A 21,381-nucleotide genomic window follows, 5' to 3' on the forward strand; every position below is an offset into this window, starting at 1 on the left:
CAACTGGGGAAAAAAGATTTGTGAATAGGCCGGGCATGGTGGCTCACACCTGTAATCCCAGCACTTTGGGAGGCCAAGGTGGGCAGATCACCTGAGGTCAGGAGTTTGAGACCAGCCTGGCCAACGTGGTGAAACCCCGTCTCTACTAAAAATGCAAAAATTAGCCGGGCATGGTGGCGCGCACTTGTAGTCCCAGCTACTGGGGAGGCTGGGGCAGGAGAATGGCTTGAACCTGGGAGGCGGAAGTTGTAGTGAGCCGAGATCACGCCACTGCACTCCAGCCTGGACAACAAGAGCGAAACTGTCTCAAAAAAAGAAAAAAGACTTGTGAATAGCATATATGACAAAGGACTTGATCCAGAATGTATAAAAAGAACTCTCAAACTCAATAATGAAAAAACTCAAATGACCCAATTTAAAAATGGGCAAAATATTTTTTAATGGATACTTTATCAAGGAAGATACAAGATATATAGATGGTAAAAAACACATGAAAATATGCTCAATATCAGTAGTCATCAGTGAAACTGCGTACCTATTAGAGTGACTTAAAAAAAATGACAATACCAAGTCATGGTGAAGATGACAAGGGACTGGATATCTTACATGCACTGTCGGTGGGAATGTTAAATGGTACAGCCATGTTAGAAAACAGTTGGCAGTTTCTTATAAAGTTAAACATACACTTAATATACAACTCAATAATCGCAACCCAAGAAAATGAAAACTCATAGTCACTCAAAAATCTGTTCATGAATATCTATAGCAGTTTTATTCTTAATCACTAAAACCTAGAAGCAGGGCCAGGTGCAGTGGTGGCTCATGCCTGTAATCCCAGCACTTTGGGAGGCTGAGGCGGGCGGATCACTTGAGGTCAGGAGTTCAAGACCAGCCTGGCCAACATGTTGAAAACCTGTCTCTACTAAAAATACAAAAATTAGCTGGGACTGGTGGCTCGTGCCTGTAATCCTAGCTACTCAGGAGGCTGAGGCATGAGGATTGATTGAACCTGGGAGGTGGAGGTTTTGGTGAGCCAAGATCATGCTACTGCACTGCAGCCTGGACGACAGAGTGAGACTCTGTCTAAAAAAACAAAACAAAACTGGAAGCAACCCAAGTGTCCCTCACTGGGGAAGTGATCAACTGTGATACATCTGCCCAGTGGAGTATTCAATAATAAAAAGAAATCATTTATTGATACAGATGATAATATAAATACATCTGAAATGTATTATGCTAAGATAAAGATGTCAGAATCAAAAGATACATACTGATCTTTCTATGATTTTGGGAAAAGGTAAAACTATAGGAATGCAGTGATTGCCAGGGGTTAAGGGTGGGTGAGTGGTTTGACTACACAGGGGCGATCAACTATACTGTATCCTGATTGTGTTGATGCTTAAACAACTCTATGCATTTGTCAAAACTCATAGAACTGTATCCCCAAAAGAGTGACTTATACTATTGGTTAAAAAAACAATTTTAAGAAGAATTAGCAAAGAAAAATAATACAGAAAAAATAATACATGCTTATTGTTCAATATTTGGAAAATACAGAAAAGTACAAGAAAGAAAGTCTATAATCCCATTTTCTAATAATAATCACAGTTACCTTTTGAGCTATATCCCTCTAGCTTTTTGTTCCTTTGGCAGTTTTACATAGTTAAGATGATATGATCTAGCTTTCTTTACATGTATCATACATATTACAGATAGAATTATATAGATTATATTCTGCTTTTGAAAACTATACTGTACATTCAATTACGTTGTAAATTCTATTCAGACATCTCCATAGATAATATTTTAATGCTTTATAATTTTTTTGCTACTTGATTTTACCATAAATTATGTTGTTCATATAGGTTATTCCTAGTTTCCCAATGTTATTTTTAAGATTCAAGGAGCATCTTTAGTCAGAAATTTTTGCACACATTTCAGATTTTTTTTTTTTTTTTTTTTTTTGAGATGGAGTCTCGCACTGTCACCCGGGCTGGAGTGTGGTGGCGAGATCTCGGTTCACTGCAACCTCCGCCTCCCAGGTTCAAGTGATTCTCCTGCCTCAGCCTCCTGAGTAGCTGGGATTATAGGTGCCCACAAGCATGCCTGGCTAATTTTTTTGTATTTGTAGTAGAGACGGGCTTTCACCATGTTTGCCAGGCTGGTCTTGAACGCCTGACCTTGTGATCCACCCATCTTGGCCTCCCAGAGTACTGGGATTACAGGCGTGAGCCACCGTGCCCGGCCCATATTGTTGTTTTACAAGTAGAGTTCTAGAAAATATTATTGCATTAGAGAGTGTAAGTGTTAAGTTTTTAAATACGTTTTGGTCAGATTGCCTTCTGGGAAACTTATACCCATCAACAGGGTGTGAGGTTCTTGCTTTCACTTGATCTCTTTATCAGCACTTGTGATTTTGTATGACATATGAGCTAATGACAGAACTTACTTGCAGGGTTGTTTTAAAACAATGCATGTTAAGGGAATGATGCAGTATCTGTAATGTTAGTCTTCTGGTGATGCATATTTTTATTTTCTTATTTGAATTTTTGCTTGTTTGATAGATAAATATGTTTTTGTATTCATTTTAATTGAATTTTTAAAAATTATGAGTGAACTCTAATGATTTTAATATTTTATTAGCTGTTTTACTTTTTGCTCTGTGACTTGTTAATATTTGGCTTGGGACCAAGGCATTTGTGCATAAATTTTTAATTTAAATGTTAAAGCTATTAAACCTTTCTTAAGTTTATAGAAGGTTTTTTTGTTCTCCAGTTTGCTGTTTATAATTTTGTTTTTGATGTCTTTTAACATACAAAGGTATTGTATGTAGTCAAATCTATAGATCTTTTATTTTGTTATTTTGTAACCATCAGCTTAGCTGAGCTTCAAACCACTTTTTAAACATTTTTTTCTTCTTTCCCTTTTCCTCTTCCCCCTGTCAGTTTCAAGATATAACTTTGAGACAAACTGCATGTATGTGCCTCTTATCTTAAAAGAGAGCAGTGGAATGTGCTGTGAACCTCCACTCCCTTTCCTTTCCCATACTATACTCTCATGCCTTATGAGCATTTATTTACCTAATGCTTATTAAGCACAGACCATGTGGTCTTATCTGGTCATATTTTTTGTTAGAAGCTTCAGGAGTCAGATCCTAATAGGGACCAGGCACCTCCAGAATTCTCTCTTCAACACAAGATTCCTTTGAGGATGGAACCCACACCCAGCTGAAGACTAATTTACAACCTGGCAGGATCCACGAAGGTGCCAGCCCCTTCACCAAATGAGACAATAATTCAAGAGGGCCACCGGAGCAAGTCACGCCACCTGGAATCTTGTTGCCCCATTTGCCTCTTCTACTTTCTGAGCCCTTTGTTTAAAAACCCCTGTGTTCCCTCCACAAATTTAAGAGTGGAATTGCTTTCTACTCTTCCCCTGCTAGCATGGATAATACAATCTTGCTCTCTCTTATCACAACTCGTCATTATTTTTGACTTATTTTGAGAAGCCGTGAGCGGCAAGACCCTTGTGCAGGTTACAATTTCTTATATTGCTTTTATTTTGTTTTATTTATTTTGAGACGGAGTCTCAATGTCACCCAGACTGGAGTGTAATGGTGCAATCTTGGCTCATTGCAACCTCTGCCTCCCGGGTTCAAGCAATTCTCCTGTCTCAGCCTCCTAAGTATCTGGGATTACAGGTGCCTACCACCACACCCAACTAATTTTTATATTTTTAGTAGAGACGGGGTTTCACCATTTTGGCCAGGCTGGTCTTGAACTCCTGACCTCAGGTGATCCGCCCGCCTCAGCCTCCCAAAGTGCTGAGATTACAGGGATGAGCCACTGCGCCTGGCCTCTTCTGTTGCTTTTATATCCTTCCTCAAGTAAAGAATAAGTAAATAATCATCAGGGTTTTTTTTTTTTTTTTTTTTAAAGTATCTTTTAGTGGTTTTATTTTTTTTACACAACTTTTAAATTTCTGATATATATTTTTTGTAATTTTCTCAGTAGTATTTATTATTTCTTCATTGATTGGCAATGCCTCATTCTTTACTTATTGTTATTTTTGAATTTATAATCTATTCCTGGGTCTTGTTTCATTCTTTTTATTTTATTAGTGCTAACATAATAACTTTAAAATATCTGCCAGGAGAAATTCTCTTTACCTAGCATTTGCTTTTTTAAAAACCTTTTTTTTTTGAGACATGATTTCCTTATGTTGCCTAGGCTTGTCTCAAACTCCTGGGCTAAAGTGATCTCCTGCCTCGGCCTCTCAGTGTGCTAGGATTACAGGTGCAAGCCACTGTGCCTGGCCAAAAAAATATTTTCTTAACCCTTCTAGCCTGTTATATTCTTTCAAATAAACTTGATAATGATTTCATTAATTCCTCTCATCTCCACAAACTTACTGTAATTTTAACAACAACAAAGAACTAGCTCTAATTAATCAACAGAGTAGTCTCTAATCTTAAAGTGCTTTCTAGTACAACTGCTTTGGGGAAACATTTGACAGTTTCTTGTAAGTTAAATATACTCCTACCCTTTGACTCATCAATACCATTTCTCGATATTTGTCTGAGAGAAAGCTAAACATGTCTACACACAGGCCTTTACGTAAAGGTTCATAGCAACTTCATTTAAAACAGTCCAAGTTGGGGAAAAACCTGAATGTCTGTCAGTAGGAGAATGAACAAGTGATAGCTGTCCATACGATGACATATAACTCAGCAATGAAAATGAACGAACTACTGATACCCACTGTGGATGAATCTCAAATGCATTATCCTGAGAGAAAGAAGCTAGACACAAAAGAATCAATACTGTATTATTATACCATATGATGTTTTGGAACAGGCAATACTAGTCTCTCTCAAAAAAAGTCACAATGGTGGTTGCCTGGGAACCAGGGTTGACTGGGAAGGGACTTGAAGATGTCTTCCGGGGCTGTGGAAATGTTCTACATCTTGAAAGAGGTATGGGTTACATGGATGTATTCTTTTGTCAAAGCTCATTGAAATGTATAGTTTAATATTTGTACATTTTTATCCCTCCCCCAAATAAAGTTAAAAACCTTTTTAAATAATAAAAAAAATGTCTTCCAGTTTCTCCTTGGCCAATTGCAAGGCTTACTCTGAAATTTTAGCTTGAATGATACAAATAAAGATGAGAAGTTTGTGTAAAAACATTTATTACTTGCTGATTGGCTATTTTGCATTGTACTCTTTCTTTAAATATGGAAGCACATTATTAATAAATACCATTAAGCATGAAGAACCAAAATAAAATGCATCAGGGAAAGGCAGCCTCTCTCTCAGTATATCATCCTCTCTGCATGGCACAGTTTGAAAGGTGAACTCGCTTTTCCCCAAGTGGTAGTAAGTAGAATCTTGATCACATTATGACAGGCAAAGAATATCCTTCGTTTGAGAATCAGATTATACTTGCACCTGATCTTCAGGAGGAGTCCAGGAGACGCTGTACATCCTGTCTCAGGATCTGAACCTTTACGGTTTGCCATGTCAATCTAAGGTGCCTGCTCAGATAGTGAATCTTATTGGCTGCAGTGTTAAGCCTCTGGATTTTATTACTGGCAGCCTAGAGAGGTTAGAAGAGAAGGAGGGTAGAATTGTGGCCTGGAATAAGTTTTTTGTTTTGTTTTGTTTTGTGTGTGTGTGTGTGTGTGTTTTTAGAACATCCTTTAAGAAGTTTATCCTTATCATTTTATTTTAAATATCCGGTGGCCTGATTTGTGTCTCATGATGTGATGATGTGATACTTCTAAAAAAAAAAATTCTGATTCTCACTGAAGCTAGGATGTCCCTCTCTGTCATCCCCCAGTTTTCCTTTTGTTTCTAAATGAGTACGTTTGGTAATCTGCTGGGGCTGTAAACCTGTGAGCACTCACCAATCAAAAGGATCAGCTCTCAGCCATGAAACGACCTTGAGTGAACTTCAGGGAGATTAACTGGGAGAAAGGATTGAACATTTCTGTCTAAGTGCAGTGCCTAGAGAGAAATGGAGAGCGAGCGAGGTGGCACCGTTTCCTGGAATCCAGTGGTGGTCTGGTGCACGAAGTGTGAGCAGCAAGATCCTAGATACTCACCTTACACCTTGGTGCGGATAACAGAGGCAGAGATGAGGGCCTATCACCGTTTAGTAGGAAGTTGCATCAGGCTAGAATATGTGGCAAAAAAAGGTAGTGTGGAAGCAATGATGCATGTGTTTTATGTATGTGTTTTATTTCTCCTCATTCTTAGCATAATGATTTAAAAGTAAGAAATTTTACATTAAAAAAGTCGTACTTTGCAGTACTGTCTCAAGTTTTTTGTGAAGAATTTCTAAAAGGACTTTTTTTTTTTAAAAAAAGCATTAATTAGCTATTATAATATTGTAGATGGTCATTTATTGATATGTTCATAGGTAGATTCATAATAAAAAGATACAATTTTCTGAAAAATTAGGTTGTAATATGGAATGTATAAGTGTGAGCTTGTTTTGAAAGCCTACATATGTCTGCACATGCATATACATGCACTGAGTATTGTATACCAATGAGATAACTGGTTAATTTTGGTTAAAGGAATACATTTTACTTAATTTTGTTTGGTTGTATTTTCTATTTTTTAAAATTACCAACATATCTTGCTTTTTTTCCAAGTGGTAGTAAGTAGGATCTTGGTCACTTCATGGCGGCAAAGAATATCCTTCATTTGAGAGTCAGATTGTACTTGCACCTGATCTTCAGGAGGAGTTCAGGAGATGCTCTACATCCCATCTCAGGATCTGAACCTTTACCATTTCAATATTTCTATATTTCTTCTATTAAATGAAAGTGAAAATAAGAATCCAGGTTATGAAATTCATATTCCTGGAGAAAAATGTTAAGTCTGAAAGGCTTCATGTTAGATGCATGAACTGATAACAGACATGGTCTCAGAGTAGAAAAAGACAAGGTCTCAGAGTAGAAAAAGAAAAGCGCTTCCTTTCAGTGGGCTGGTGAGAAGAAACATCATTTCTAAGTATGCTTTCCATGTACTTGGAAGCCAGCAGGACAGATGTTCTCAAAGCTGAAGCAACTACTTGTTTCTAAGACTGCTTTTTTAGAAATGCACTTAGTGGTATGCTCCCACCTTTTGTTTGTTTGTTTGTTTGTTTTTTTGCCTTGAAAATGTTTATAATACATTTATTCCCTTTGGATCACAGGCTAGTAAAGGTGATTAAAGCAAATGTCTTAGGCTCTCTCATTACCCTTTATACTTGGAACCTGTTTTTTCAAGAGTGGGAAGTTATTAAATGAAGTGTGCTTTAAAAATAATCATTGTTGCAGTATACTTTCTGATTGAGACATGATTCATAGTTATATACCATATACTTATTTAGTATGTAATGCATAAATTATATTCTCAAAGGCAATGGCTATTATATATTTGCTACTTAGATAAGGACAACTTGTTAAATAGATTTTGCTTTCCATATTTAAACATGTTTGCTCACCTATGCATGCACACAAATCCTTACAAGGCTTGAATTGAAGTGTATATGATTGCCCTGATTTTATGAAAATTAAATTATTACAAGGTCTTTCCAACTCTGTTAGTAGAGAGGAGAGGAAATAATTTGAAAGAAGAATAAGAATTGCCAAATCCTAAGCTCACAGCATTATATATGCGTTATTTTTTCCCCTACTAAAGAAGATTATGAAATGTTCACCTGTATTCTTTAGCTGTCAGTCATTTTATTCTGTGACTCAAGACAACAATGAAAGGTTGAGTATGTTAATGTAAATTTTGTGAGTATCTGAAAGACCTTTCTGACATTACTGCAGCATTATGTTCATGAGATACTCTCAGTTGACTTTTCGGACTAAAGTAACACTGATTCCTTGGGATTAGGGGAATGAAACTAGAGATAACACGCTGATTGAAATATGTGCTAATAAAGACCCATAGTTTATGTAATTGTTGGGGGGTCAGGGAGGGTTAGCAACAGGAGGTTTGCTTTTCCACTGACTGTCCCCCCTCCCTTCTTTCTCTTTTTAAAGAAAAAAGTATATTTATAATATATATTATATAAGTATATTATATTAATATTATAAAATGAATGCTTCTAAGTTAGAGTAGCACTAGCTGCTGTAACAAACACCCAAATTTCAATGGATTAATAGATTCCAACACACTGTCCTCTGTCAGAGAGCTGTTTTCTCTCAGTGTTTTAGGGACCCTGGCTGCCTCTATCTTGTGAGTCTGCCATTTGCTATACTTGGAGTTGTCACCTTGCAGCCTGGGAGAGGGAAAAGAGAGTGGCGAAAGCAAACCTGTTTTTTAAATACCCCAGCTTAGAAGTGAAACATCATTTTTGCTTACCTCCCATTGGCATTCAGTCACATGACCATAACTGAAGGTAAAGAGGTGGGTGGGGGATTGAGGCCCTGGCTAGGCAACTGCCTTTCAGTGGTAAAGCTACCGTATGGAAGAGGATCTGTGACATTTTGATGGGCAGAGAGCCATCTCTGCTTCAATAGCTCATTGCAATTCAACTTAAGCAGTACCTCTATACATACATATATATAAATATAAACAACATTCTGTTCTGTAGCTCACTTTCTTTTAAAAAAACATATTTTAAACCTCCCTTCCTGTCAGTAGCATAGATATATCTGATTTTATTTAATGCCTCCATAGTATTCTATTATATGGCTTTATCATCATTTATTTAACCAATCCTCTATTAATGGTCATTTGCAACAAAAGAACAAGCTATAATAAACATCTTTGAACCCATTTATTTTGTACTTATATTAGTATTACCTTAGAAATCCCTAGACATGGAATTTCTTGGCTAAAATGCTGCATATTTAATATTTTGACAGTTATTTTTAAATTAATCAATGGAAAGATTGTACCTATTTATACTTTCACCCATAGATAATCTGCCTACACTCTTACCAACCCAATCTTATTCATTGTTAAGATAATCACTAATCCATCAGGCAGAAAATATCTCGTTTTGTTTTAATTTACATTTCTTTATCCATGGTTTGAATGTATGTGCCCCTCCAAAATTCGTATGTTGAAACCTAACCCCCAAGGTGACGGTATTAGAAAGTTGGACCTCTGGAAGGTGGACAGGTCATGAGGAATCCACCTTTGTGAATAGAATTAGTGCCCTTATAAAAGAAGCTTCAGACAGCTGCCTCCCTCTTCCATCTCTCCTGCCATGTGAGGACTCAGCATACATCCCTTTCACCCTTCCACCATGTGAGGATGCAGCAAGAATGCACTATCTTGGAAGCAGAGGGAAGTCCTCGCCAGACACTGAATCTGCTGGTGCCTTGACCTTAGACTTCTCAGTCTCCAGAACTGTGAGAAATAAAATTTCTATATTTATAAATTACCCAGTCGAAGGTATTTTGTTATGGCAGCAAGAACAGACTAAGACATGTGGTTAAACATGTTTTGATATAAATTTATTGGCTACATTTCTTCTATAAATTGTCTGTTTCCAGTCTATGCCTATTATATTAGTTTCCTGTGTCTGCTGTAACAAATGACCACAAAACTTGATGGCTTACAACAACAGAAATTAATTTTTTTCACAGTCCTAGAGGCCACAAGTCTACCATCAAGGTGCTGGTAGGGCCACTCTCTAGAAGCTCTGGGGATGATTCAGTTTCTTGTCTCTTCTGGCTTCTGGGGGCTCTGGCTATTTCTTGGCTTGTGGTTGCATCATTCTGATATCTGCCTCTATCTTTACATGGTTTTCTCTGTGTTTCTGTCTCCCTCTGTTTCTCTGTCTAATCTCCTTTCTCATCTCATCATACTATATCATATTATTGTATGTATACTGAATATACAGTAATGATAATAATTATTATTGTTTTGTCCACATACTGTTTCCAACCAATAGGTTTCACTGGTTATGGGCCAGTGATATGTGAATTAATAATAAATATATACATAATCTATAAGTCATTATTCCATAAAATATATTTTTTCTTGTCTTCATGTCAGCAAAACCAGTGTTGGTATAGCTGAGATTTTCACTTTGAACTGTTGAGAACAGTGATCTAAAGTCAATATGATCTAAGTAAAATGTAATTGTGTTTAACAAGTTCAAACTTTGAGTATATTTGCATGATGAATTACAAAAAGAAAAGTAAGAGCATTGATGCTTGGTTCTATTGGACTGGATATATAATAACCAAAGAATCTACATTATCATGCTGTGAGAGAGGAAGGATTTCTCAAGTTAATTCATTTGTTTTTTCTCTTATCTAAGCACTTCCGCAGTTCAAATCCTCCCTGCACTCTGAAGCAGTGTGTGTCCCTGATGTCAGCAGTGGCGCAACCCACAAACCACCCTAGCATTTGGATGCGGTCGCATTTTCTTTTGAGGACATAGACCAAGAGCTGTGAAGTATTTCCCTGGGTCTGAGCAGCGTTCAAAGAGTAGATTTCCAGGGCTATGTGCACCTGCCAGTGCTGAGCACTGGACCATGAGTTCCCCGGGCAGCCAAGTGTTCTTTAATACATATGTTCATGTCGGTAGGGTGTGAGATGCTGAGCCCTCCAAAGTGAGGGTCTGGGCAGGGGGTGCCACAAGGAACTCTCTGGAGGTGGTGGGAGGGAAATATTCCATTTCTTTTTTTTTTTTTTTTTTTTGAGACGGAGTCTCGCTCTGTCACCCAGGCTGGAGTGCAGTGGCCCGATCTCAGCTCACTGCAAGCTCCGCCTCCCGGGTTCACGCCATTCTCCTGCCTCGGCCTCCCGAGTAGCTGGGACTACAGGCGCCCGCCACCTCGCCCGGCTAGTTTTTTTGTGTTTTTTAGTAGAGACGGGGTTTCACTGTGTTAGCCAGGATGGTCTCGATCTCCTGACCTCGTGATCCGCCCGTCTCAGCCTCCCAAAGTGCTGGGATTACAGGCTTGAGCCACCACGCCTGGCCGAAATATTCCATTTCTTTTTCTTTTCTTTTCTTTTCTTTTTTTTTTCTGAGACAACATCTTGCTCTGTTGCCCAGGCTGGAGTGCAGTGGCATGATCACAGCTCACTGCCACCTCCGCCTCCCAGGTTCAAGTGATTCTTCTGCCTCAGCCTGCTGAGTAGCTGGGATTACACGCATGTGCCAGGACGCTGGCTAATTTTTGTATTTTTAGTGGAGTTTCACCATGTTGGCCAGGCTGGTCTCAAACTCCTGACCTCAGGTGATCCTCCCACCTCGGCCTCGCGAAGTGTTGGGATTACAGGCATAAGCCACTGCACCCTGCCAAATATTCCATTTCTTGATCTGTTTGATGGTTACATCAGTGTATATTTGTCAAAATTCCTCAAATTGTATGCTTAAGGCTTTGTGCACTGTATTGCATGTAAATTATACTTCAATAAAGTACCAATAGCGTAAAAAGTAAAGGCTACCAGTGCATACTTTTCTGTAAGTAAACTAAAGGGGTAACCACATATAATTCCATCACTTTAACACAACTGTTTCATATATTCTTTTCTCATATGCCCACACATAAGTGCATAAACATATCACACACTTGGTTTTTTCTTTCTCTTTTAAAATCTGGCTATAAATAATCTCACCATTTGTAGTATTTTTGTGTCCTTGATGGTGTATCTTAAATATTTTTCGATGGATGCGGTCTTTATACTTGTATAATGATTGCTTCCATTTTTTCACTCGGGTAAAAATATTACAGTCTACACTGTTACATATAAAGTTTTTATTATGTTCTCATGATATATTTTCAGATATAGGATGAGTACATAAAATATTATGGAGATTTTAATGACTCTAATGGTTAAGACGTTGGGCTTTGGAGGTCAGAATGAGCTGGGTTCAAGTTCTGGATCTGCATGATCTTGGACAAGCTACTTCAAATCTAGTTCAATATCACCCTTAGAGTTGTTCTGAGGATTAGATGAGGTCACATATATAAAGTATCTGGTATGGAATCAACCACATACGTGCTCAGGAATCACCAGATAAAAGATTGAGGAACTACTTTTCACAAGGATGCTACCTGCTTCACTCCCTGAGGTTATGCAGAAGCACTGATTTTCCATTATAACCCCAGCATTGTGTATTAGACTCTCAATTATTTTATGGATGAAATGAGATATTCTATTGCTGTTTAAGTTTCATTTGTTGATGACTAGGAAGTTGAACATTTTCTAGTGTTCTTGATTTTTAAAATCTTTAAATTTCCTTCTAAACAATTATTCTGTCTGCTTTCAAAAGCCTTTACTTCATTATTTGTCATGGATAAGACAAAAGTCACCATTATAGGGCAGGTTAAGCATCGCTATAGCACAGGAGCCGGTAAAAGAAGGAAATATGTCTGTGTTATTTCTGACCTGGCCAATAAAACAGTGGTGAAATGCATTATGCCTCATGGGCTGGCTTTTTGTACCAGCCCAGCAACTGGTGTCTTTGAGCCTCTGGTCCAGAGTTTCCTCAGTGGTCAAGTCTAGTCTAGTTGTGGACCTAGGAGGGTGGGGCAGGCTGGAAGACGTTCATTTGAGTGTTAGGGCACATCCCTTTTCTGTCATTGTGCAATGAATTCAACTAGTTAATCTGTGACATGCAAAGTTAGTGTTGAGCTCACAGCTGGTGCCCTATTGATGTTATTAACAGGTACAGTCTTTACACAGCGCCTGAGAGCGGAGATCCTGGTTCGTGGCTTGTTACGCGTTGTTGCAAACTCAGTTGTTGAGATCTAGTTTGATGAACTGGAAGACGCTTCTGTTCCTTCTGTCCCCTTGATTCTCTGGGCAAAACAGTAATGTCACAGGGTCTGCCAAACTTGGGGGAGCTGTTCTCTACTCTAGACCATACTTTCCCCCCCTTAACCTAGGTATTTATTTATTTAGTTCTTTTTTTCCCCCTCAGATCATACTTGAATAAGTCACAGTGTGATAGAAATTTCAGAAGAGCAAGAGTGGGGGGCTAAGGGTTTCACTGCCCTTTATCCCTTATCCATTGCAGCAGTCAGCGTTGAGATGTCATCAGCCCTGTTTCCTGCCCTCTGTTGTAAGGAAGATGACTCCAATCATTAGCAAAGGTCCTGGCCCCAGAGCACATGCTGCTCTCTCAGCCTGGGAAGTGGGCAACACAGGGATATTGCTTGCTGGCTGCAGTGGAATTCCCGTGCTACATGCTGGACTATTATTTCATTGCCTAAGAGTCTGGAGGCTGTGTGTGGCCTTTGATACCATCTGTATTTCTGGAATTGTGGGGCCAGGGTAAAATAGAGTCACACTTCTGTGTACTTATCAAGGATAGGAAAGAGACAAGTTTTTCCCTAGTGTATTTGTTTGCCCAGGTTAGAAATTGTGTTGAAATTGAATTATCACTTCCCTTTGCCTTATGTGGGTAACAGAGGCAAGTTTCTGCCAGGCATGATGGCTCACACCTGTAATCCCAGCACTTTGGGAGGCCGAGGTGGAAGTTGGAGACCAGCCTGACCAACATGGAGAAACCCTGTCTCTACTAAAAATACAAAATTAGCCGGGCATGGTGGTGCATGCCTGTAATCCCAGCTACTCGGGAGGCTGAGGCAGGAGAATTGCTTGAACCCGGGAGGTGAAGGTTCCAGTGAGCCGAGATTGCACCATTGCGCTCCATCCTGGGCAACAAGAGCGAAACTCTGCCTCAAAAAAAAAAAAAAAAAAAAAAGACAAGTTTCTCCCTAATCTAAGCAAGCCAAAAATGGCAAAGAACAAGCAGGAAGCCTCCACAGACCTCCGTGAGGCCAGGGCAGATGTGTAACAGGCACCAGCGCCTTGGTGGGTCACGGTTCTGCTCACCTTTTCCTGGGAGAAGGAAAAACCCTTTTACTGGTGAGAACACTGAGACTCAGAGTGTACTTGCCCTGATCACCTATCTAGAAGATGGCAGAAAGTGCCTTTGCATGCAAGTCTGTCTGAATCTGAAGCAGGTCCTTTCCCATTGCAGTGGAGGTGTTCTTTTAGAACCAAACAGTTCTTGCACTTCCTCCCCTACCTACCTATACAGGAGTGGGAGGCAGGGCCTGCCAGCCGCAGGGCGGTCTTTCTATTTCTTTTGGTATAGAGCATAAGTGTGCCTTACTGGGGGCAGAACAGAGCATGCCCTATTCCAACAGGCCCACAGTGTCAGGCAGCTGAAGACTGGGTGTATCTGCAGTCATCTCCATCATGAGTCCAGAGGATGAGTCCAAGAAAGCCTCATGATCTGTTGCAGCTGGCCAGGTTGGGTCATGTGGCTCCTTTGCTAGGAAGACTTCAAGGATAACCATGTCACTTCCTGGCTGGAGACCAAGCACTCTCAGCAAAACCTGCACTCAAAGCAAAGCAGCTCATTGCTATTCTTAGAAAAACAAATTATGAATTTTAGTCCTGTTCATTTGATAGCCACAGGAGGCTGGTGAGAAAGGTCTCTGTCGGGGGATGGAGGGATGGGCGAACCTCAGATTCCCACGACACTAGTCAGCTTTTCAGGGTTGCAGGAGCCTTTGCAACTCAAGGCCAAGCAAAGGTCTGGGAATTCTATCAAGTGTGGCTGAGGTTGGCCCTCTTAGAGTCAGGTGATCCGGGCTCTACAGTTATTTGTTGCATAACTGCAGGCAAGTTCAGGAACTCTCTGGGTCTCCATGTTGTTGTTTGAAAAATGAGATGGTGTGGGATGGTTGACTTCGCTAATGTCTGTTCCCCTTTCAGATCTTACATCTTTAAAATGTTTAATTTAAAGCACACCTCAAATATTAACATACAAGAACAGTAAATTACACCTTATGATTTTTGTTTTTCTCTGAGTTCATCATCTCTTAAATATGCTTGCTTGGCCAGGCGTGGTGGCTTGCACCTCTGATTCTAGCACTTTGGGAGCCCAGGGCAGGAGGACTGCTTGAGCACAGGAGGTCAAGGCTGCAGTGAGCTATGATTATGCCACTGTACTCTAGTCTGGGTGACAGAGCAAGATCCTACATCTTAAAAAATAAAAATAAAAAAATGCCCAGGTATGAACAAATGATAATGAAGCTCTATTTCTGAGTATGCCACTTTCCTAGACTGCTGGGAGATTGTACTCTGAAAAACTCTTTAATTACATAACTTCTGTTTCTGCTGAAATTCTCTATGTTGTCTACTTGTGTTTTACATTTTATTACAGAAAATTTGAAATGTAGCAAGAGAATTATGTAACAAACCCCTGTGGACCCATCAACCAGCTTCAACAAATATCTACATTTTGTCAATCATGTTTCATCTACCCCCCCACTTCCACCCCATGCATACTTTTGGCAAAGGGGAGTGGCTGGAGTATTTGTAAGCAAATCTCAGACTTCATATCATTTCACTGTTAAATGCTTCAATTTGTATTTCTAACAGAGAAGGCCCTCCTTTGTATAAAATATGACTACCATGCCATTATTACACCCACTGAATTAAGAGTGACGAAGGAGTTCTTTGAACTTTTAGTGAATTCAGGGTGGAAGTGGTATTGGGATGAAGAAGCCCTGGTCTGGATTTATCCCCTTTACCCAAAACAATGGGGGAATTCATTGAAGGGGATCTTGGGGCTTAAGCTGGCACTTGGTCCACCCCTTACAAGACTTTCAGAAAGCAAATTTGGGAAAGACCTGTCTGTTCAGAACAATAGATATAACTAGCATTTGCTCAGCACCCTCTGTGTACATCTCCATATATATTATCTCCTTTAACCTCCACACCAAAAAGCTGAGAGTAGAAACCAAGGCTCAAGGAGGACCTTCCCAAATATTAACTTCTGATTGGTCAACACTAGAATATCATAATGTTACTGAACCAATAGGAAATTCCCCATACTGAATCAATAGGAAATTCCCACCTAGCATCAGAGCACAGGTTATTGGGTTCATGCCTTAATCTAACCGATGTTTAGCTCCTGTAGCAACAGTAACCAGTTCATTCATTTTTTTATTATTGTTTAGTTTTTTGTTTTGTTTTGTTTGTTTTGAGACAGGGTCTCCATCTGTTGCCCAGGCTGTAGTGCAGTGGCATAATCATGGCTAACAGCAGCCTCAAACTCCTTGGCTCAAGAGATCCTCCTGCCTCAGCCTCCCAAGTAGCTGGGACCACAGGCATACACCAGCATGTCTGGCTAATTTTTAAATTTTTCGTGGAGACAAGGTCTTACTCTGTTGACCAGGCTGGTCTCAAACTTCTGGCCTCAAGCAGTCCTCCCACCTGGGCCTCAGTACCCAGCTACCAGTTTATTCTTTAAGATTCCCTGGGAGATAGCTAAATGAAGATAATATCTTAGGCAGACAGAACATGAAAATGCCTTCCTCTCTTCAGCCCAGGTTGAAGGATTCCAGGGAGTCTTCCCCTCTCTCTAATTCGCTTTCCCCAAATGGATATGAGGGCAAATCACAGGGCTTATAAGTCATTTTCTAGGGTTAGAGGACCTTTGTAGATTTGTGCTTGAAAGGATTGGATTTTTTGCATTGGAAACCTACAACTTATTATTCAGTTAGGAGAATCTTTAAATAGAAAAGTGAAAAAGTGCCTCCTTATATACATTTAGCAGTAGGAAGAGGCCCCTTAAATTATTCTGGGAGGGGGAAAAAAGGAATGGAGATAAGGGGGAGAGGAAGGAAGTGAGGTCAGGAGGAAAATAAAAATTAAAGAACCCTCAAGAATCCCAGATTGATTTTATGACCTATTTTGAAAGAAGCTCTAGTAACTTATGTTGTTTGTGCTTAAAGTGTCCTTCTGCAGACCCAAAGTTGTAGGCAAATACCTGCTTTCGAAACGAGATCATCCAGCAGGTTTACTGTGAAGCTACTGAAGCTTAAACTTCAGGGTTCTTTCCTTGTATTGGTCCCTCCCAAAGCCTTGGTAGGGGCTCTAGAAATGTGTTCCCCGCTCAGACGCATAAGCTCCAAAGCACACAAACCCAGATACAGCCCTGGATCTCAGGAATCAAGTTCTCAAGGGAATGATGTGCCAGAACCATCTCTTGATAAGTCCCAGATCTTGCCTTTGTTTCTTTTTAATTTCTTCTTGTAATTTGCACATATTAAACCCACTTTGTATTTCATTTGTGCAGATGAAATTATGCAGCAGGAAGTCAGGCCCTTGATGGCGGTGGAGATAATAGAACAACTTCACAGACAATTTGCCATTCTTTCAGGTAAGGAGCACATTCATTTGCATTTCCAGATTTTGATGGGGGTGGGGGTCTTGATGGGAAGGCCCAATCTCTTGAACCTTGAGCAATATTATACTCAAATCTTACTCACCCCTTAGGCCTCACCCGTGACTAGAACAGGCTGAGACCTATCCTGCCAGAAGAGGGTGGGATCTTATATATATTATTACCTTTGCTGTTCAGTGCAATCTGATCTTTCCCAAAGGAGCACATTTCTTTGTGGTTGTAAATAACAGAGCTGAAAAGATTCTGAGGAAAGAAAAAGAGATAACTACTGATATCAGCTGCCCCCATGATGTTCTTCCAATGTTCCTGTTGGATGTTCTTCCAAGATTCCTCCTTAAAAAGGTCTAAGTTCTAAGGGTTCCCAAATGTTGCTGAGGTTATTTGTTCTCTGGGAGAACTGTCTTTTATTCTTAGCTCATTTAAGGGGATTTCCATTAAGCATTTAATTGGGAATGAAGAGAAACTGTTCTGACTAAAAGTCTAGCATTTTTTGAGCCTAGACACAACCCTGAAAGGCTGTCATGACTTAAATATTGTTCTTTCTTACTCGCCTAGCTAAGGGTGACATGACTTTAATTACTAAAACTAGAAGTAGATGCCAAACCCCAAATTGTAGTTAGACCCAACTTAGAGAATGAAGTGATGACATTAGATGTCCTTAGTATATAACATGGAGGGATAAAGTGGAAAGTTACTCTTTTCAACTTTTACATCTGTTCTGAAAAAAACAACAAAGCCATCTTAGTTACATCACAGAGAGAATATGTAGTTGGCGTGAATTTTATTCTACAACATGGGATGTAAAAAAAAAAAGTCCCATCTCTTTCTTTTCTCCAAATCACATTTAATCTGCTCCAGGCTCCTCATCCCACCAATTTGAAGGAGATGCGAACTCAGTTACTATTGGGATACTTCTCCCAACCCCAGCATTGCCTCCTGGGTGGCCACATCTTACATAATCCAGGACATTCTGGGGGAATTCTCTGGTCTTTCCTCCACATTAGTCACTGCTCACATAGTCACTGAAAGCTCCATAAATACAGGGTCCTCCTTTTTCTTCTTTCTGTCTGTATCGCCAATACTTAGATGAGAGGCTAGAACATAAAAGGTGCTCAGTACAAAAATATCCAAGTCCCTGTGGTCTATTATGTGAGGCCCGTGGTCTCCCTGCTCCCCAAATGCCTAGTTAGGCACCATTGGTCCCTGTGGGAGGACCTAACCAGCCTCCTGAAGGCGTAGTCTCATAGCTTCCCACTGTGAGTCTAGGCTTGCGCAAGACAAAAGGCAGAATGGGGTCTGTCCTCTGGGTTCCTGGAAGCTGTTGCTGTGGCCCTACCACAGAAGGCTCCAAGACCACCATGCAGCTCAAGGTCTGGAATGGATGACGGCTGGGCTGGGGTCGGGTAGATTCCTAGAGCCTCAGACTAAAGCTCTAAGGCCTCAATGCATGATTCTGGCCTATATAATTATGCAATGGCTCATCTCAGGAATCAGTCTAGTGACTGATTAATTAATACATTTATGATCCAAATTTATCTCCTTTGAGTATTATTGAGGCATTTCTTTCTGTTCTTATAACTTAGAGGCAATATAGAAAAAACATGAACTGGTATTAGCTCCAGATATGAATTTGGATTCTGTACTTACTAGCAGCGTCACCTTGGGCATCTTACTTCTCTAAGCCTCAGTTTCCTTATCTGTATGATGGGATTATTGTAACTTTTTTTTTTTGAAATGCAGTCTTGCTCTGTCATCCAGGCTGGAGTGCAATAGCACAATCTCAGCTCACTGCAACCTCCACCTTCCAGGTTCAAGTGATTATCCTGCCTCAGCCTCCTGAGTTGCTGGGATTGTAGGGACCCATCATCATGCCCAAATAATTTTTGTGTTTTTGTAGAGACAGGGTTTCACCATGTTGGCCAGGCTGGTCTCGAACTCCTGACCTCAGGTGATCCACCTGCCTCAGCCTCCTAAAGTGCTGGGATTACAGGCGTGAGCCACCGCACCCAGCCAGTAATTTTGAGGATTAAATGACATAATGTATGAAAAATGCTTAGTATTGCAACTGCTAAATAAGTGTTTCTCTTTTTTTCCGATATATTTTATAGTGCTAAATAAGTGTTTCTCTTTTTTTCCGATATCTTTTATAGTGCTAAATAAGTGTTTCTCTTTTTTACTGATACATTTTTATATTTCTATAAAATGTTTATTTTGGGGTTCTATTACAAGTAAGATAGTTTTTATAAGGAACCGAAGTCATGCTCACAATAACTATGGTATACAATGCCACCATTGATTAGGAATAGAGAGGATTGTCACTCCTTAACGTAGAACAGAGAACTGTGGAAACACACACTGGGCACAGAATACACTTCTGCTTTAGGAAGGTACTTTGACCATAATAAAGATAACCCTTCGTTTCTGAGTTTCTTTTGTCATTTAAGTTTGTCTTCTTTTTTTCTTTTCTTTTCTTTTCTTTTTTTTTTTTTTTTTGAGACATGGTTTCGCTTTATTGCCCAGGCTGGGGTGCAGTCGCACAGTTTTGGCTCACTGCAGCCTTGACCTCTCAGGCTCAAGTGATCCTCCTACCTCAGCCTCCTGAGTAACTGAGACTACAGGCAGGCACTGGCGCGCACCATCATGCCCAGCTAATTTTTAAATTTTTTTGTAGAGATGGGGTTTTGCCATGTTGCCCAGGCTGGTCTGGAACTCCTGGACTCAAACAATCTTTCCATCTCAGTCTCCCAAAGTGCTGGGATTACAGGCGTGAGCCAGCACGTCCAGCCCAAATTTGCCTTTCTTATGAAGGAGAAGCATGGATTCGCTGTGATAGTAATTACTGCCTTGCAAGTCTGCAGGAGTAGTGGCAGCCGTGGGTCTCTCTGAGTCAGCACTTTGTTTGGAATCAGAGGCCTGCATTTCATCTTTAACCATCTCTCTTTTTCTGGCAGAAACAGCAAGTGTCAGCAAGGAGGCTGTGGTGGGGGCCAGTATAGTTGTTGTAAAACAGAAATCTCTCTAATTAGGTCTTTTCCCATGGCTGTGGTAGCCTAAAAGCTGCAGCCTCAGCCCCAACTCACAGCAGTTTCCTTTTCCTGATTCAGGCAAGTAAGGTAAATATTTTCCCTACAAAATTTTCTACCAATTTCACTGATCTCTGGAAGGAGCCAGAGGCCCTGTCAACCAGCAAGGCTGTGAAGGAGAGGATAGAGCCTTTTCCTCAGTGCAGCTCTAGCTGCCTAGTCTGCTGAGCTGTGCATGTGTTCCCACGGCTGGTAGAAGAGCAGAGGCTCATTACATGAAGCCTGACCCAGATTTGTGGCCCAATGGTTTGCAGCCTTGAAGCCTGTGGGCAGGGCCACCAGCGGGAATTGGATATTGACCAGGGCTGGGGCCTCTGGTAGCTCTGACATTGGAAGACACCTGCATGTTCACAGTGAACTTGGGATATTTCTAAATTCAGGGCTTAGCTAGGAAACGAGAGTATAACCTGGTTAGTGTGGTGGAAACACTCTGGGCTTTGGACTCAGACAATTCTGGGTTCACATTCCAACACAACCAGTAGGTGGCTCTGAACCTCAATTTTTCATCTGTAAGAAGAAAAGGGCTCAGCATGGTATCTGACTACCAGGGAACTTAACCTCTGAGACTTGCTGGTTTGTTTTTTAAACTGCATAATGAGGTCTGAAGATAGAAACTCTTGGTATTGGATCAGAGGCTCAACGACATTAAGGCTGACATCTTTATGATTCTCTTGATGTTTTCTTCTTACTTGTCAACTCTTGATTCAAGGTGGCTGCTGCAATTCCAGACATCAGGTCAGTGTCCAAAGCAGGAAGAAGGAGAAGGAAAATGCTGGCTTCTTCGGTTCCGTTTGTAGAAACTCTTGGCTGCCTTCTGCTTATGTCTTATTCCAGAATTATGTCACACAGCCATTCCCTGGCAGCAAGAGAATCTCAGAAGGCAAGCATTTAGCTTTCTAACTGCCATAGGAGATGGTGGTCAGGGAAAAGGGGATTGGGAGTGAATTAGCCATTTATCAACGTTTGCCACAGCTCCTTTTCTTTAATTATAAGGAATTGTCGTTTTATCTTTATCTTGATGGTTGTTTCCCACTTGGAATTACTGTGTCTGAATCTGTCTCCCTCTTTGCTCCCTTTCTCTGCCTCTGTCTTGTGGCAGCTTGAATCCTTTTGAA

At 40.3% G+C, this 21,381-nt stretch overlaps 1 protein-coding gene across 1 annotated transcript in view; it reads left to right on the forward strand.

Moving 5' to 3' along the window:
* MCF2L2 (MCF.2 cell line derived transforming sequence-like 2) overlaps positions 1 to 21,381 on the forward strand; it is a 255,369-nt gene that overhangs the window by 28,707 nt on the left and 205,281 nt on the right. The window contains exon 2 of the mRNA XM_023187621.1: positions 17,076 to 17,159. Coding sequence (XP_023043389.1) covers positions 17,076 to 17,159 — 84 coding nt within the window. The remainder of the gene's footprint in view (positions 1 to 17,075; positions 17,160 to 21,381) is intronic.

Source organism: Piliocolobus tephrosceles, chromosome 2 (genome assembly GCF_002776525.5).
Source record: "Piliocolobus tephrosceles isolate RC106 chromosome 2, ASM277652v3, whole genome shotgun sequence".
Classification (NCBI taxonomy): domain Eukaryota; kingdom Metazoa; phylum Chordata; class Mammalia; order Primates; family Cercopithecidae; genus Piliocolobus; species Piliocolobus tephrosceles.